At 36.5% G+C, this 19,224-nt stretch overlaps 2 protein-coding genes across 2 annotated transcripts; one reads left to right on the top strand and one right to left on the bottom strand.

Annotated features, from left to right (window-relative positions):
* The first annotated feature begins 911 nt into the window (after positions 1–911).
* LOC142446490 (olfactory receptor 4P4-like) lies at positions 912–1,829 on the top strand. Its single transcript, XM_075548237.1, has one exon. It carries the CDS (start codon positions 912–914, stop codon positions 1,827–1,829), a length of 918 nt encoding a protein of 305 aa, XP_075404352.1.
* A 4,580-nt stretch (positions 1,830–6,409) lies between these two features.
* LOC142445730 (olfactory receptor 4P4-like) lies at positions 6,410–7,384 on the bottom strand. The gene has a single exon (XM_075547659.1). The coding sequence runs from the start codon at positions 7,346–7,348 to the stop codon at positions 6,410–6,412; it is 939 nt and encodes a 312-aa protein (XP_075403774.1). The 5' UTR covers positions 7,349–7,384.
* Between the last annotated feature and the right edge of the window lie 11,840 nt (positions 7,385–19,224).

The raw sequence follows: 19,224 nt of genomic DNA on the forward strand, positions 1-19,224 counted from the left end.
ATTCTTATAAATTATTAGGAATAATTAATTTCAAATATTTTGCTGCTCATAGCAACCTTAGAGGACAGAGAGTAGAATGGCTTGTTAGGATATCCAAGCTGTAAATCTTTAGGGAGACGGACCGCCATGAGACTCCCAATACACTGGTGGGCTTTGACTACTGACTTTGGGTTAGCAGTCCAATACTTAAACCATTGTGACACTAGGTTTCCTTACACGTATGACTTGTGCAGGATATTTCTCAATATAAATCATTAACACATTTATTTCATACATTTTCTTATTTGTCTATTTTCTTTTTTTTAAATGTTTTCATTATTATTGCCTTTTATTATCTGTATCTTTTTTTTAATTTTAACAATTTATTGGGGCTCATACAATTCTTTTCACAGTTCATACATATACATACATCAATTGTATAAAGCACATCTGTACAGTCTTTGCCCTAATCATTTTTTTCTCTTTTCTTCTTTTACATTTTATTAGGGACTCATACAACTCTTACCACAATCCATACATATACATACATCAATTGTATAAAACACATCCATACATTCTCTGCCCCAATCATTCTCAAGGCATTTGCTCTCCACTTAAGCCCCTTGCATCAGGTCCTCTTTTTTTTTTCCCCTCCCTCCCCATTCCCCCCTCTATTTGTCTATTTTCACTGTGACTGTGTTTTCACTATGACTATTTCAATAAAAACAGTGAGAGCAGCAAAATTTTTTTTTCACAAAGAAAGGATGAATTCTATAATTCTACTGAGGCATAATACCCACATGATGGTTGACAATGTATATTGATAGGGTATTTGAATATATATATATATATATCCTATATTTCCTGATAAATTATATATATATGAATCATGATTCATTTAAATTGCAGGTGCCTACAAACTTCTCCGGATCATGGAAAACAGGAACAACCTCACGGAATTTATTCTCTTGGGACTTTCTCAGCAAAAAGAAGTTGAAATTCTCTGTTTTTTACTGTTTTTACTTTGTTACATCGCAATCTTGGCAGGAAACCTCCTTATCATGATTGCGATCACCTGTAGTCAACTTATAAACCAACCCATGTATTTCTTCCTGAGTTTTCTCTCACTCTCAGACCTTTGCTACACCTCCACTGTGACACCCAAGCTAATCATTGACTTGCTGGCAGACAAGAAGACAATTTCCTATCATGGCTGTATGACACAGCTCTTTAGCATGCATTTCTTTGGGGGGATTGAGGTCTTCATCCTCACAGGGATGGCCTATGACCGCTACGTGGCCATCTGCCAGCCGCTGCACTACACCGTCATCATGAGCAGACGGAGGTGTGATGCAATGGTGGCAGCTTCCTGCGCTGGAGGTTTCCTGCACTCTTTTGGTCAGTTTCTGCTCACCATCTTCTTACCCTACTGTGGCCCCAACGAGATAGACCACTACTTCTGTGATATCTATCCCCTGCTGAAACTGGCCTGCACGGACACCAGCAGAATTGGCCTTTTGGTCATTGCCAATTCTGGTGTGATGGGTCTAGTGACCTTTGTTGTCTTGTTGATGTCTTATGCTGTGATCCTGTACACTGTCAGGTCCTACTCCAAAGAGAATCGCCACAAAGCTCTTTCCACCTGCACTTCCCACATCACTGTGGTGGTCCTGTTTTTCGCTCCCTTACTCTTTATTTATATTCGACCAGCAACTACTTTACCAGAAGATAAGGTGTTTGCTCTTTTTTACACTATTATTGCTCCCATGCTCAACCCTCTGATCTACACGTTAAGGAACATGGAGATGAAGAATGCTATAAAGAAACTATGGTCCCATATTTTGAGATGAAGAATAGATTGAAAGCCATTCTGGCTTCTCACCACAGAATTGACTGCACACATCTACTCCTCTCTCATGAAATATCTCTTTAGTTAATATTTGACATTTAAACTAGTGTGTTAGTTCTATTTTATGTCAACTTGTACTGGATAAAAATGCAGGGGTTGAGTCTAACCTATTCATCAGGTCACAGCCTAGTGATGCCTTCTTGGTGGTGGGAGGAGGTGTTCTTTCAAATAAGAGAAACTGTGTGTGTGTGCATGTGCGTGTGCGTGTGTGTGTATGTGAGAGAGAGAGAGAGAGACAGACAGAGAGAGAGAGAGAGAGAGAGTAATATAGGTGGGAAATTTTCATGTCTATGGGAGAGGTGACCATGGGAGAGGACAGGCTTCAGGCTTCAAAAGCAACTGTATACAAGGTCAGGAGGTAAGGGCCAGGCTAATAATGATCTGAAGAGGTGGAAGGCAATACAGCAAATCAGACTCACATCTAAAGAACTGGATTCAAACTCAGCTAGAAACAAGAACTAGTTCCACATTGTCCACATACTTGCGGAGATCTCATTACAGGGGGATTACTCCTTCTTACTTCCAGACCACTGAAAATCATGGCCCAGCCATGATGGACATAACATTTTAGCTATCCCAGGGTGCTTATAATTAATACAGCAGATAATAAATGAACATCTACTACAGGAATTATGTGTCTTCCTACACTTAAGTTCTGAAACCAATGAGAATAAAATGTAATATTAATGATTTTTAAAAGTACTAGATAAGAAAAATCTGAGCATACAGATCTAACACCTAAAAATGTTACTGAGATAAAAGAAAATCTGAAAAATAGATCCACCCATAAATACTTATTGAATGTCCAAAGCAGTTTCAATGATAAATAATAAAATGTATGACAATGTTTCAGGCAGATAATAAAGATAACGTAACTTTCTAAAAATCTAAACTCATCACTTAAGCTGTTTGAAGATAGATTGATAGTATAGCCAAGATATAAACATCTACACAATAGAAAAAATTAAAGATTCATTCTTTTATTAAGTTCTTATGTGCTAAAATGAATAACCCAAGATGCCCTATTTTTTAATTTTATTTTAAATATACTATTAAATATGCCTCAGGAAGAGGAGGGGAGGCACTCAAGAAAATGGACTGATGCCGTGGCTGCCATCCTGGGCTCATAAAGAACAGCAATCGTGTGGATGGCACAGAAGGTGCCAGTGTCTTGTTCTGTAGTGCACAGGGTCACGATGAGTTGCAACTGTCTAAATGCCACCTAAAGAAGCAATAACCATTTACAAGTTTATGTTTGGTTATGGACGTGCTCATCATCTGTCTCATCTGCAGCCTCCTTACGGAAACAGACCATCTTTTTTCCATTGAGTTTTACTCAGTGCAGATGTTAGCAGCTGGAAGTGCTGCCTTCAAGGGATTTCACCAAGATAATAAACATTTTAAACAAATGAATGATTAAGACAAAATTCAAATTTGTTATATTCTACATTTTACTTAGCACCTATACATGAAATTTAATCATAGTTTTAGGAATGAATTTTTATATCATGATAAAGTAGTAACTGCGAACCTCAAAAAGAAACCTATAGGAAAAGGTGGTCTTCTGGATAGGGCAGTTGTAAAGAAAAGGGATTGTTTGGTTTTGTGTGTGTGTGTGTGTGTGTTTAGCCTAAAACATTACTCATATAATTATATCATCAATGAAGCAATACATTTAAATGATCAAAAATCCAAACTCTGTAAGTGTTGTTGCTGTTCGTTGCCATGGATTCAGAAAGAGCTATTGCCAGGTTTTGTGCCATTATCACAACACTTGGATATCTTTAGGTCCATTGTGGTAGCTGTTGCATCTACTTCAATGCATTGTAAAACACCAACATTACTAAATATGAAGTCCTTCCCTACTGGTTGACCTCTCTTGATGATGTATACAAGGTGATCAAACTAAAGTCCCGTAGGATCGATATAGATAATTCCCAGAATCTAGAGATATGTATATCTGGACATATTTTTAAATGTATACTCATTAGCTTGAGTAAGTGTTACAATATAGATATGCTGTAGTAGTATGGTCTTTGCGCTGCTAACTACAACACCAGCAGTTTGAAACCACCGGCAGCTCCACAAGAGAAAGATGAGGCTTTCTACTCCTGTATGTTGGAAACCCAAAAGAGCAAGTCTACCCTTTTATCTGGAGTCTCTATGAGTTAGGATTGACTTGATGGCAGTGAGTTTGTTTGTTTGCTTGAGCAATATTAAAATCACATAAAATTATGTACATAAAATGAGAATTGACTATGGCTAAAGTCACCCAACATCACAAAGCTCGTGAATGATAAAGATGTGATTCAACTAGCCAAACTGCAAGATATTAGAGATGTCTGACATCTGAACCCATAGAGGAGAGGGCAGAGAACCATTTCACATCTTATGCAGACTTCATCATTAGTGTAAACTTGGGTGAGGCACGATTCCAACCTCCCCCCCCAAGATGTAAACCCTTTCTCCTTTATCTCTTTGGTCTACTATTTTCCCCAAGACATACACTTCCATTCCTTACAAGTGCAATATGCCTATAAAGTGGGTCTGCTCTTCTGCTTGGTTTGTCATGATGCTGCTACTCTGACTGGCGTGGCATTCAATATCTAAGATCAGCGAAGGAAACACACTGTCTTTGCCACACAGAGAATGGGAACTAACCCACCAGCATGAATGATATTTTAATTAAAAGTATTCTCCTAATATAAGTTGTTTTTAAAAAAAGACAGGAAAGGAAAATAAATAATTTTTTTAAAAGTATTCTATAACTTATTGTGTCTTTGTTTTTGTTGAGAATACACCCACCAGATCCTACTCTGATTCAACAATTTCTGCACATTCAGTTCAGTGACACTGATTCCATCCATTAAACTGTACAGTCATCCACCCCCTCTTTTACTGAGCAATCCACCCACTAACATAAATTCACTGCCCTCTACATTTACTAGCAAATATTTCAAGTTGCTGTTGACACTTTTATCCTATATAAAGAGATGTTAATGGATTACCATGATCAAGACAGGGTTGTTTAAAAATTTAAACCAAATATATCTCACCTACTATCTAAATCTGATTTTAAGATATTGTGGGATAATATTTGACAAAATATACAGCATACATTTGGCGATGGGGAATCTATGAACTAAACATTTTTATACAGAAATATAAGATGAACTATCTGTTTTTTTTCCTTTACTTAACTATTTAATTGCCTCCTCAGTTTTTTCCTTTGTTTTTTTTTCATCGTATTATTAGGAGTTCATACAACTCTTATCATAATCCATACATACATCAATTGTGTAAAGCACATTCGTACATTCATTACCCTCATAATTCTCAAAACATTTGCTCTCCACCTAAGTCCCTGGCATCAGCTCCTCATTTTCCCCTCCCTACTTTTCAATGTGATGCTAAAAGTTTAAAACTTTCAAAATAAAGTTTACTCATAAGTAAAATAAGCAAATGATTAAAATAAGCATTTCAAAACTGTAGTTCATGTAGTTTTTCTCTAGGACAAAAAGATTCTCACAAAAAATATGTTTTGATGATTGAAATAAATTATTATGATATTATAGTGTAAGGTTACTTTAATGTGTATGAAGATCAGTTACACAACTTCTATGCTTATGTACATTTATATTTCTTTTGTTATTAAATATTTTAAAGTATAAAGTAAATGCAAACAAAAAAGTTTTGTTCAAGATCTTTATTGTTTTATTATAGTAAATTTATAGATATTTCTACTAACAACAATAATAAACCAATTTTAAGCAATTTATTTTCTATGCACAATACTTATTTCATAATATCGTCACAACTATTTTATTTTTCCATATAGGTATTTCCTATGCAAATGATATTTATTGCTTAGACCCCGTGGACTATTTTTCTTTTTCTTGCTTTTTTATAGTGACTAGGAAAGAATGAGCTGAGTGTAAAAAAAAAAAAAAGACTCAAAATTTCTGGCTCTATAAGAACAACCAAAGCCATTGCCACTGTCTTGATTCTGATTCAGAATGACGTTATAGGACATGGTGGAACTTACATATAGGGTTTCCAAAGCTGTCATCTTGATGGGAAAAAGTATCTCATCTTTATTTCATGGAAAGACTGGTCAGTTAGAACTACCGATGTTCTGTGTTGTAGCTGAGCATTTAGGCGCTCAGCCAGTAGGCTCCACAGTCCCTTTAAATCTGAGGTGATAGATACCAACAGAGTTTATGTAAACTTGGAGATTCATAAATGAATACAAAACATAGTAAGGTTAATAGTCTTCCTCTGATTAGCTGCTTATGAGTAAAATCCAAAGAAAGACACACCAAAGAGGTTTATAATAGTTAAACAAGGGAATGACGCTTCTAAGTACCAGGGGACAATATAAATAAGACACACAGATCAATACAGGACAAAGAAAATAGCTCCAAGTAAATGATAATATTAATGAGCTGATTCATGCTTTAAAACACTGACAATTGGGCAAACTCACTTGAGCAGGGAGCTCACGAAGAGGAGCTGTGCCTCTCATGCCAATTGCCTTCCAATCACAAATGGATTCTGGCACCAAACTTTCCTCATGGCGTTCTTCATCTCCAGGTTTCTCAGGGTGTAGATCAAAGGGTTGAACATGGGGGCAATGATGGTATAAAAAAGAGCAAACACTTTATCTTCTGGAAAAGTGGTGGCTGGCCTAATGTAAATGAAGAGGACAGGCACAAAAAACAGAGCGACGACTGTTATATGGGAGCTGCAGGTGGAGAGAGCTTTGCTCCGGCTGTCAGCTGGGTACGCCCTGACGGTGTATAATATCAAAATGTAAGACAGCACCAAGACCACAAACGTCACCAAGCCCATCATGCCTGAATTGGCAACCACTAAAATGCCTACTGTGTATGTGTCAGTGCAGGCCAGTTTCAGCAAAGGATACACATCACAGAAGTAGTGATCTAGCTCACTGGGGCCACAGAAGGGGAGGGTGATGGTGAGGAGGCACTGCACGAATGAATGTAGAAATGCCCCCGTACAGCAAGTAAAGACCAGCGCATCACATTTCCTTCTGCTCATGATGATGGCATAGTGCAGCGGCTTGCAGATGGCCACGTAGCGGTCATAGGCCATTACAGTGAGAATTAAGACTTCAATTCCCCCAAAGAAATGCATAGCAAACAGCTGTGTCATGCAGCTAGTATAGGAAATCGTGTTTCTTTCTGCCAATAAGTCAGTGACTAGCTTGGGAGTCACTGTTGATGTGTAACACAGGTCTGAGAGAGCCAGGTAATTAAGAAAGAAGTACATAGGCTGGTCTATTAGCTGACTGCACACGATGGAAATGATTATCAGCAAGTTTCCAACCCAAATAGTTATGTAACAAGTTAAGAATAATAGGAAACAGAAATTTTTTATTTTCTTGTTCTGGGAAAGTCCCAGCAGAATAAATTCAGTGACGTTATTGTTATTTTCCATGGTCAAATGCAGCTAATTCTCAGAAGTTGTAACTGGAAAATACACAGGTAAGACAGCAAAATATTGATGAAGCATGGTGTTATTCAGAGTGAGCAGGGTAGAAACAAATTTATTCAACCACCCATTATGTATTTTATTTAAAGTCATTAATTCCACACCTTGTATTGGTCGGCTTACCATATGATTTCACTTTCCAATCAGGTTATTTCTGAAAGTAAAAAGGAATGCTAGTAACAGTTATGATATCTCAAGGCTTGTTAAGATGTACAGTCATCTTCTATATGAGATAAAAAACGAACTTAGAGGCGGTACATTTCTTGTCAAGGAATATATTTTCCTTCTGATAGTTTGAAAGAAGACCCAAATAGAGAGTGTATTTGTAGGTTCAAAATAGGTCTTAATTCACCGTTTTTACATTCTGTTTGTTGTGAATGTTTGTATCATTATTTTTTAAAAATCTCATTCGATATTACTTATCTTGATTATTGAGATGCATCCAATGTAAGTACCTCATTTGACTCATGCACAGGTCAACCCACTATTAAAAGCTTAATATGCATCAACAATATTATGGAGAAAAACAAAGAAAAAGAAATTTCAAGTTCTGGAGGCAGGGATAGCTCTACACTTGGGATTTTTCTAGGGGCTTTCATGTTATTCCTTCCATCACTTGTCTTTTTATTAAAAATATGTCAAAACAGGGATTAAATTTTCTCCACAGTTTTTATGTTTCCTTCTGTTACTATTATAAATTTTCCACTCAAGTGAATCTTTCTTTTTGTGATATATTGGCCTATCCTCTTTTCTGCCTTAAATTTATTTCACATTGGTATATAAGAGCCTCTAATATTAAAACATAAAATCATACATTTCATACACTTAATTGACCAGCTTATACTTCTCATGCAGAGAGCAGCAAAGGTAAAAGTAGTGATGAACTTCCACTTTAGTGTGTCCCTTATTATTATTTAAATTTGTGCCTCTTTTCCTCTAAATTTATCTTTCCTCCTTTACCTAAAATTTAAGTTGTTGACTTCAATGATTATGTAATAAACATCCTATATAATACTGAATCCTATAATTATTTCCTACAAAATTTTTCAATACAAGATCAAATAAAACTGTTTTATTTTCAAAGCTAAAGGACAGGACACTACTCATTCAATTTATTTTACTTAAGTAATGAGAAATTGATATTTTTAATGCTTCTGAAAGCATGAAGGAAAGGAGACATGCACATTTTAAATGGATTAAAATCTGCATTATTAGAGGGGTTAATGTAGTTTATATTACATACATATGTGTATAAATTAAAATTATTTTGTTTGCAAGCAATATTTAACTTCCTATAGTTTGGGTGAATTTTCACTTACCAGCTGATTTGCTCATAGATTAATCCCTTTTAGTTCCGGGAGTCAAAGGCAGCAATCCGGGCTCAGAAGTCAGTCCTAACAAATGCTTCTCTCTATTCCAAGTATTAACACATTTTATCACCCAATCCACCTCTGCTGTTCCCAAGTTTGCTACTTTCCTGTATTCCCTGAAGAGAGGAACATTCTCTCCTGATTTCTGACACTAATAGAATTTAAAGGTCATCACTGACAATTACATTGTAAATGCACCCTTCTGCTCCCAACCAAAAGTTATTTCCATTTTGGCCTTAGGGAGTATAATTATATATAAGCTTTCTATTTAATATCCAAGTGGAATTCAAAGTGAATTAACCGAGACATATTTATCGCATTCCGTAGTTTCACTTTATTTTCATAAGATGAGATGTCTCTTAAAAGAATTGGTGACAAAATCCTTGACTCAAACAATGGTTCCATGCTTTTCAAGTTCTGAGCACAAAGTTATGTTAAGGTTCCTGATGTTTTCGCTGTTGTTAGGAGCTGTGGGGTTAGTTCAGACTGAGAACAACCCTATGACAACAGGACAAAACACTTCCAACTCCTGTGCCTGTCCCAATCGAGGCTATTTGGGACCCCTTTGATGCTGCCACTGTGTCAACCCATCTCATTAAAGGGTTTCCTCTTTTGCATTGATCTTCTATGACATCAAGCATAATGTCTTTCTGCTTGTCTCTCCTAACTGCATATTCAAAGAAAGAAAGATAAAGTTTCTGCACTCTTACTCCTAAAACACATCCTAGCAGTATAGTCCATGGTATACCCAATATTCTCTGGTCTTCCTTATGCATTTTCTAGGTTTAAAGACAGTATATTTGTCCAATACAATGTATCTTTTAATTTCTTGGTTGCTGCTACCATGGCTGTTGATTGTGGATGCAAGTAAAATGAAGTGGCTAACAACTTCAATCTCGTCTCCATTTATCATAATGCTGCTTGCTGGACCAGCTCTCGGGATTTTGTCAAGTGAATAGTTCTATATACTTTGTGAATTCTGATCACAAACCAAGGGTCAACATGGAATGTAAAATTCGGAATAGTGTTGACTATTTTTATGTAGTAACACATTCTAAAAAACCAGTTGGGCGTAAGGTCTGAGCACAGGCCAAGTGGAAATGACAAAGAAGTCTTCCCCAAACCAAACTCGCTGCCATTGAGTCAATTCTGACTCATAACAACCCTGTGGGACAGATTCTGGCCCTGTGGGTTTCCAAGTCTGTAACTGTTCACAGGAGTGCATGAAGGTTTCAAACTCCTGACCTTTGGGCACCAGGGTTCCTAGAAATAATAATGTCCAGATGTCACATCTCCATCCATCTGGTTCCTGTTCATTAGTGCTCAATGTGTCAAATCTATTCTTGGGTTAGCCTTGAACTTCAGGTAGGATTTACTCAAAAGCATAATCTGGGTCTGGGGTGCTGTTTTAATCTTCAGCTTCATATTGAAGTTGCATATGAGAAAATTATGGCCTATTCCATAATAGGCCACTGGCTTGGTTCTGACTTATGAAATTGAGCTTCGTAATTTTATCTTTCCAAAGATGTATTTAATTTGATTCCTTTGTATTCCATCTAGTGGGCCCACATGTATAATAATTATTCATGTAATTGAAAAACAGAATGTACCAAAAATAAATCACTGATCTTAAACATTCTTTCATGTAATTTTCTATGTAATTTCTATCATCAAGTTTATATTTCCAATTATAAAACCTCTTGTTTTTCCCCAACTTTTGTATTATTATAACTAGTCACTGTCAATACTTCTTGATTATATTCATGTTTGACCAATTTTAGGCTGACAAAGTGGGTAAAAACATTAGTTTCTTCATCTTTGGCATTAATGGTTTCTGTGTACATTTGAATAAAAGACATACTAACTGATCTTCTTTGGGAGTATATGAATATCAGCCTATCACTGGCAGTATTACACTTCAACATATAATCTGAAATGTTCTTTTTGAAGATTAATTCAATGCCATTCCATTCAATTTGTCATTCTGGCAAATAATAATAGTCAACATTAACTCACGAGACCCACTGTGTGGCAGATTGAAATGATCTTTATACTCATTAGAATGTTGTGTCCAGTGTTACAGGTAGGGCAATCCATCTCACTGACATATTTTTTCATTCCCATTGACAGTCTGCTTTATCAAACTTGAAGTCCTTTTTAGCAATTGGTCTTTCCTGATAATGAGTCAAAGTTAAATAAGACAAAGTTTCTTTATATTCATTTCTGGTTGTATTTCTTCTAAGATTGATTTTGTTTTTGTCACAACTCACAGTGTATGAAATATTCGTCATAAACACTACATTTAGCTCATCAACATTTCTTTTGTATTCCTATTTCTTTGGCAGGATTTCTCATGCATGTGTAGGAATTGGAAAGATCATGGCTTGGATCATGCTCACCTTAGTTATCAAAATGGCATATTTACTTTTTAATACTTAAAAGTTTTTTTTCTGTTACTGATTTTCCCAGTGCAATATATGATTAAAACATTGCTATTGCTTCCATGAAGTTTCTATGGTTTAACATATGTATAAAATAATCACTGAAAAATAAACTGAAGGCTTATTGTGACCAGTTTTTCTATATATTCCATCTACTGCCATCAAGTCAATTATAACTCAAAGTGACCCTATAAAGAGTTTCTGAGGATGTAAATAGTAAACTCCTTAGTGGAGCAAATACCTCATCTTCATTCTGTGCAGTAGCTGGTAAGTTTGAATTGCTGACTGGTCATTAGCAGTTCAATGCTTTTGAGTACCATTTACACTCCTATATTTCTATAGGAAGGCTATTTTGATCCCAGAAAAAAAGCAAATGGCTTGAAAAACCTGAGTATAATTCAGGATAAAGAGCTGAGGAGGGACAATCAACTATTAGTTAATTTTAATATCAGTGATTGAACCCTGCCTTCCCCTTTGACAAAATCAACTGACAGATTACTTCTGGCTTAGCTGCAACATTTTGGCCCTTCACCCACCCGAAGCCAAGAGATATTTTGGGATTTATATAAAGGAGTAATGGCTTGCTGAATATTGTTAATTACCAAAATAAGATTAATTTACATTAAAGTAGAGCAGTTTCTGGAAGACTTTCGCATAATTAGTATTCAGTTTCATAGGAAAATTTTAAAGTCAAAGTAAAATGGCCATTATTAATTTTTCTCTTAACACTGGAAAGGCTAGCAGCCTGACCCCACCCAGAGCCTCCTTTGAAGAAAGACCCAGTGATTGGTTGATAAAAAGAAAACCAAGGCTTTAAAATTCCTATGGAGTATAGTTCTATGCTGCGATGCTCGGGTCTCGATGGTAAAAAGTTTGGCCTTTGTTTTTTGACTTCCATGGACATAGGTTGTTGATCTAAACAGAATTAAATCATTGACCAGATCGATTTATGATGATGGTATTTATCAATCCAATTGTGAGTATTTTTAATCATTTTAATATTCATGTGTGTGTGATCCTGCTATATTTCCTATCAATCTTTCCCTATCTATTTTAATGGAGTCATCATCATCACATCCAACCAGCAGTGCAGTACTTATGCTCTCAGATGTCGGTGAAAACAAATATAAAATTCTATCTAAGGGTCTGCTTTCTAGGGCCACTTCTGGCACCAGAAATTTTAGGATGAGTTTCTTAAGAAATATAAACCAATCACAATCTTTTCAGCTAAAGATCAGGAATGATATGGAAAAATTGAGGCAGGTATTTGGAGAGAATATTGTGGGAATATAATACAAAAAAAGTCAAAATTACCCAAACTGGAAGAGGCCTGTGAAAATGCTGAAAATACTAAGCTCTGACCTATGACTATCTTTTGCATGCTCTTGTGTACATTTTGCAGTTCATGATCCATTCATTTTAAGGCTTATTATGGAGTTTTAAAGCAAAGTTTAAAATAGTTTCAAGGCAAGCTACCTTCCTTCCCAACACAATTGATAGCGTCATGGCTTCCTCGTGAGGGTAGCCATCTCCATATTTCTAAGCCTGGAGATCAGAGAACCGAGCATGGGGCAGTGCTAGTGTAGCAAAGATCAAAAACTTTATCTCATGGTTGAGTTGCAGCTGGCGTAATGTAAATGAGGAGGCTAGGCACAAAGAACGAGATACATACAGTAGAACCCCAGTATTTGACTGCATCAGTACTCAGCATAATGGGATTTTGACGTGAAATGTCGAGAAGATTTTGCATCAGAGCTTGACCAAAACTTCGGAAATTGACCCGAAGCATGCGATTTTTGTAAACAAAAGCATTTCGCATTTCGGTCACTCGGCAGAAGTTGGCGCTGTCATGTGTTGTTTAAACCATTTGCAGCTGCGTCCCAAGTGTTTTGCTATAATGCTCTTAGGGTTTGTGGCTTTTTGCACTATACTGTAGTTAAGAATTTTTCAACGTTGTGTTTCTTTAAAATTAATATTATTTTGATATTATTTTAGCAGTATTTAAATTATATTATTTAACTCTGAACAAATTTGCTTTGACATTTCCGTAATATTTTGTATGAAAAGGGAAGGTTAGGGTAAAAACTTGGTGGTCGAGAACGGATTAATCCATTTTCAGTTATTTCTTATGGGAAAAATTGATTCAGAACTCGACTACATCACATCTCGGAACTCCTCGATTGGATTAGCATCTATGTCTGGGGTCCTACTGTCAAACTGTTAGGTGAGAACTGTGCACAGAAAGAGTTTTGGTCTGACTCTCTGTGGAGGTATATAAGGCACCATCAAAATGATAATGGCTTGATTTGATAACAAAACAAACAGACGTGAATTGGCAATTACCCAGAGACCAACGCTGTGTGTATTGGTGCAAGTCCGTTTCAGGCCCGGAAACACATCGCAAAGTAGTGACCTCTCTCATGAGGGTAAGAAGATGGTGAGAAAAAACTGACTGTCAGGGTGCATAAATCCCCATGGACAACAAACTTTGACAATTGTGTCACCTCCCTGTCTGTTCCTGATGTCAGTGTAGTTCAAAACTTGTGCATGGCCACATAACATGCCGAGGCCATTGCTGGTGGACTGAAGGACTTGATATCTCCAAGGAATTACAGCGTAAAAAGCTGTGCCATGCAACTATTAAAGGAAATCGTCTTTCTTTCTGCCAGTAGGTCAGATATTAATTTGGGTGTGACTTTGGGTGTAGCAAAGGTCCGAAGCAAGGGAAGGAATGAAGAAAGAAATAGACGGAGTTGGTACAACAGGTAACTGAAAATGATGGAAATTAATATGATTAAGCTTATTATCCAAAGGACAATGTAACAAAATAAGAATAATCAAAAACAGAGAATTTAAAGGTTTTGTTTTGGGAAAGCCCCAAGAGAATAAACGCAATGACTTCTTTTCTTTTTTTTCCCCTTGGACAGTGCAGAGTAGTCACCTGAAAAGACATACTTGGCAAGATATTGTCAGAAATATTTATAATATCAATAATATACAAGCATTATAAAAATTGGGTTTAATTGAATTGATTACAGTGCTTCAAATATTAAAAATCTAATATTGTATTCTATTATTTTCTATGGGCCATCTCATGAAGACAGAATTGTTTGGGCAGCCATGGTACTTTCAATATTCTTCACCAGAACCATCATTCAAATGCATCGTTTCTTCTGTCATCCTTATTCAGTGTCCAGCTTTCACGTGCATAGGAGGTGACTGAAGAAAACATGGCTCTGGTCAGGCACACCTTATTCCTCAGAGCAACCTCTTTGCTTTTCAAGACTTTAAAGAGGACTTGTGCAACAGATTTACTCAATGCAATGTGACCTTTGCACTCTTGGCTGCTTTTTCCACGAGTATTGACTCTGTAGCCAAGCAAACTGAAGTCCTTTACAAGCTCAAATTTTTCTGCATTTATCATGATGTTACCTAATGATCCAGTTGTGATAATTTCTTTGTTTACATTGATTTCTAATCCATACTGAAAGTGCAATCCTTGAACTTCATCAGTAGGTACTTCAAGTTCTCCTCGCTTTCCATTAGCAAGGTTGTACAATCTGCACATCACAGGTTGTTAAAAAGACTTCCTCTATTTATGACACTAAATTCTTCTTCGTATAATCCAGCTTCTCTAATTATTTTTTTCAGTATTCAGACTGAAATGAATATGGTGAGACGATATAACCCGGAGACATACCTTCCCTGATTTTAAACCATGTAGTATTCCCTTGTTCTCTTTCCACTACTGTCCCTTGATCCATATACAGGTTCCATATGAGCACAGATCCAAAGTGTGTCATTATGTTGTTGTTGGAGGCTATGGAGTCACTCACACGATTGTCTCGTGATCCATATAAAGATTACATGTGAGCACCAAATCCATAGTTTGTTATTATTATGTTGTTGTGAGGCACTATAAAGTCAGCTCTGACCCATAGTGACTGTGGATGACACAACGAAACATTGCATGGTCCTCTGTCGTCCTCAACAAAATCCACTGGAGATCAACATATCCCTTGTTCCTTGTCTCCTTCTGAATCAGCAGCCTTAATTTCTTACAGCTCACTGTCAAGGTAAGGCTGAATCCACTCATCAAAGTTTTACTTGCATGGCGCTCTTCTGTAATTTGTGCATTCTTTTGAGTCACCTTTATTTGGAATAGGTACAAATATGAATTTCTTCCAATCATTTGGCCAAATAACTGTCTTTCAAATGTCTGTCATAGGCGAGTAAGTGCTTTCACTGCTTCATCTTCGTGTTGAAACACTTCAATTTGTATTCTATCAATTCCTGGATTTTTTGACTAATGCCTTCAGTGAATCTGTACTGCTTCCTTCAGTACTATTGCTTCTAGATCATTTGCTGTTTGAAATTGAGCAACATGCAATCAATATGCATGTTGCATTTCAATGCATACGAACGTGAAATGCTTGGATGTTGACTAGTTCTTCTTGGTGTAATGCACCTGAGTCATCTTCCTATCTCCTTTTGATGATTCTTGTATCAGTCAATATTTTACCCATAAAATATTTTAATACTACAACTCAGTGCTTGAATTTTTTCTTTATATCTTTCAGTTTTAAAAATGCTGAGCATGTTACTCCTTTTTGATTATAATACTGTTTTCTAGAATTTCTCTGTGAGATTTTCTATTCAGGTATTTTAATTCATCATTTCTTCCATTTGCTTTAGCTAATCTAGTCTCTTCTGATATCTATTTTTATCTTTTCTCCTTTTTCCTGTCTTTTTAGTTACTTTTTGCTTTCTCCATGCATGATGCTGTCGAAGTGTTCAATGTCTCAAATCTGTTCGTGAGGTGCTCTCAAATTAAAGTGGAATAAGTTCAAGTTCATACTGTGGCTCTCAAAGACTTGTTTTATTTTTTTCATCATTAGCCAAAAATTATATCTAAGCAAGTGATGATATTTCACATTTGGCTTTCTGGCCTGGTTTTAACCGCTGATATTGAGCTTCTTCATTTTCTCTTTGCAGTTGTAGTCAATTTTATTTCTGGGTATCCCATCTAGAGAAGTCTACATGTATATCTATAATTTGTGTTAGTGACAAAAAGGTATTTCTGAGATAATTCATTTAACTTGAAAAATTCTATAATGTGATTTCTAGCTTCATTTCTATGACCAAGACAATATTTCCCAACTACTGTTCCTGCCTCTTATTTCCAACTTTTGCTTTCCAATTGCCAATAATTATCAATGCTTCTTGATTGTATGTTTGATCAATTTTAGACTAAAGACATTAGTAAAATTCTTCAATTTCTATGTCACTAACTTTATTGGTTGGTCCATACATTTGAATAGTGTTTGTCTTGACAGGAATTCCTTGTATGCTGATAGATATTATGCTATCACAGAAACAATATACTTCAAGATAATTCTTGAAGTGTCCCTTTTGGCAATGAATGAGGCAGTGTTCCTCTGTGAAAATGTCATTCCTGGTATAGTAAACCATTTGACTGATTCCAAATGGCCAACCACAGCCCACTTTAACTCATGAATGTCTACAAACTTGATTCATTTCATTTTTGATGACTTCCAGTTTTATTAGATGGGAGAAATACAGGGCTTTCTACTTCCACAAACAGTAACAGCCTCAGCAACCCAGACGGTCGCTGTGAGCCATCATTTAATCCAAGGCATTGGGAATTTTCTTTGACGTATATATTGTATATTTAAGTTCCAATTATTAATTGATGTTTGCAGCTGTTTCTTCTTATTTTGAATTATGCCCCACACCAAATGCAGGTCCTGAAGACTTTACTCCGTCCAGTCCCTGTCCTGCTATGGAGACACTCAGAGAGCTGAAAGAGACTCGTGGAAACCCATGCCAATGTTGAGATTCTTCTACTGCCACTGGATCCACAAGATCTTCTACCCACTGGCCTGTGATTATCCTGCATTCGGCATCATTACATGTGCTGCATGAGTCTAAAGAGGAATTTATGAACTAGTATCAGACACATGGGCTAATATTGGATTTATGGACTTAATCTGGACTAGGCTGGGATATTTACTGAATATACAATTGATCTTTTGTTTAAAGTTCTTTCCTATACACATACGAGTGTCTATGAATTTGTTTCTCTAGTCAACCTGGACTAACACAATCACTATATGAGGGGGTCCCTCCCAAAACAAACCAACAAACTGGGAGAACAGCTCTACTGGGTGGAGCTTTAATAGTAGCATCAAACAACTTGCTCTGAGTTAGTGAACCCAGTGACATAGCCTGGGAAGGTTCTCTCTGGTCACAGTGATATTTTTGTATGTGAAAGCAGCTTTGATCGAATCTCATTTTTTTGTGTGATGGCCAATTTAAGAGAGCAGCATGCAGCTGTGAAATTTTGTTTCCTGCTTGGGAAAAATACCAGAGAAACTGTTGTAATTTTGAATACAGCTTACAAGGACAATACTATGAGGAAATCTCAAGTGTACAAGAGGTTTTCTCATTTAAAAATAGGTGAAATGTCGATTGATGACAAACCTCATTCTGGACATCTGTCAAGTTCCCAAATGTACAAAAATGTAGACTCATAGTGCATTTGGAGTTTGTTTTACCAGGTCAGAATGTTAATAAAGCTTTCTATTTAGAGGTTCTGAAAAGACAGTATAACAGTGTTCAACAAGAAAGTCCTGATTTGTGGCAGATAGGGACTGGTTTTGTCACAATGACAATGTATCTGCTCACGCAGCGATATCAGCGTGCCAGTTTTTGGCAAAAACCTAGCATGCTTCTCTTGCCCTATGCACCTTACTCACCTGATGTTGCTCCATGTACTCCTTTTTTGTTACCGCTAATGAAGAGGGACATAAAAAGACAGTGATTTGACAGCATAGACAAGGTGGAGGAAAACGAGGGAGGTGCTGTCAGCCATCCAAACAGATGTCAGAAAAATGTTTCCAAGAATGAAATCACAGATTTGGCAAATGTATTAAGTGTAGTGGAGAGTACTTTGAAAGTGATAAGGTTGTTTTGTAATAAGTAAGCAAGTAAATAATTAAATAGCTTTGGAAAAAGTAAATCCTGTTTTCCTTGCGGGGGTACTCCCTCGAGTAGGGGAAAAAGGACCGGAGACACAATAAATCGAGGTAAGATAAACAGAGATTCTAGTTTTGAGATAAATCTCTGTGAGTTTTAGTGACCTCCTTGGGCCTCAGTTTCAGTTTTACATTTTGTTAGTTGAAGGGGAGGAGCAAGTGTGTTTATTGGTTGTTGAAGTCAGCTTATTTGTCCTTTTAGTTTGGGTTTATTTACTCTAATAACTTGTATTTTTTACTGTGTTTACTTGCTACAACCAATACTAATAATGATTACTTCTTGTTTTTAAATTTCTTATCCAAAATAGAAACATTTCTTTGACAAAGACTTTCTGTTTGTCCTTTGAAAACATCACAGTACACCTTCAATGAACAATAATTTCAACTTATTGCTGTCTTGTGCTGAAAAAACACTCGTCCATTGTGAACACCCATGTTCATTGAAAAATGATTTTCAGTAGCTAAATAAAAAAAGGCAGAAGAAAAGAAGTAACCTCAATGCCCATCGAGGGAAGAATGAGTAGACGCTGTGGTCCCTGCACACCATGACTGCTGTGCAATGTGAGAGAGTAATGTGGTACATTTTAAAGGCTTCATCACCTGGCTGAACCTGGAGGGAAGTATGCTGAGTGAAATTGGCCAATCACAAAAGCACAAATATCATATGAGCCCACTGTTTAAAAAAGTCAGAATAGATTTTCTTACTAAAAGAAACATATTCTGATGGTCACCAGTGGTAAAAGGGGAAGGAAGGTTAAATTACTGGACAGAGGGCATTAGAAAATATTTAAAAGCAACAAAAACATATAAGATGGTACGCTTATGACCACCGATATTAAATTTTAATGTAGGTGTCAAAAGTACTCTACGCAATTCAGAGGGGATGGCTGTCTTTGGGACTCAATCAACCCTGGAGGGCCAATTAGAACTGCTCCGTGGGTTTCAGAGATGGT

The sequence above is a fragment of the Tenrec ecaudatus genome, chromosome 4, assembly GCF_050624435.1.
Source record: "Tenrec ecaudatus isolate mTenEca1 chromosome 4, mTenEca1.hap1, whole genome shotgun sequence".
Taxonomy (NCBI): Eukaryota; Metazoa; Chordata; class Mammalia; order Afrosoricida; family Tenrecidae; genus Tenrec; species Tenrec ecaudatus.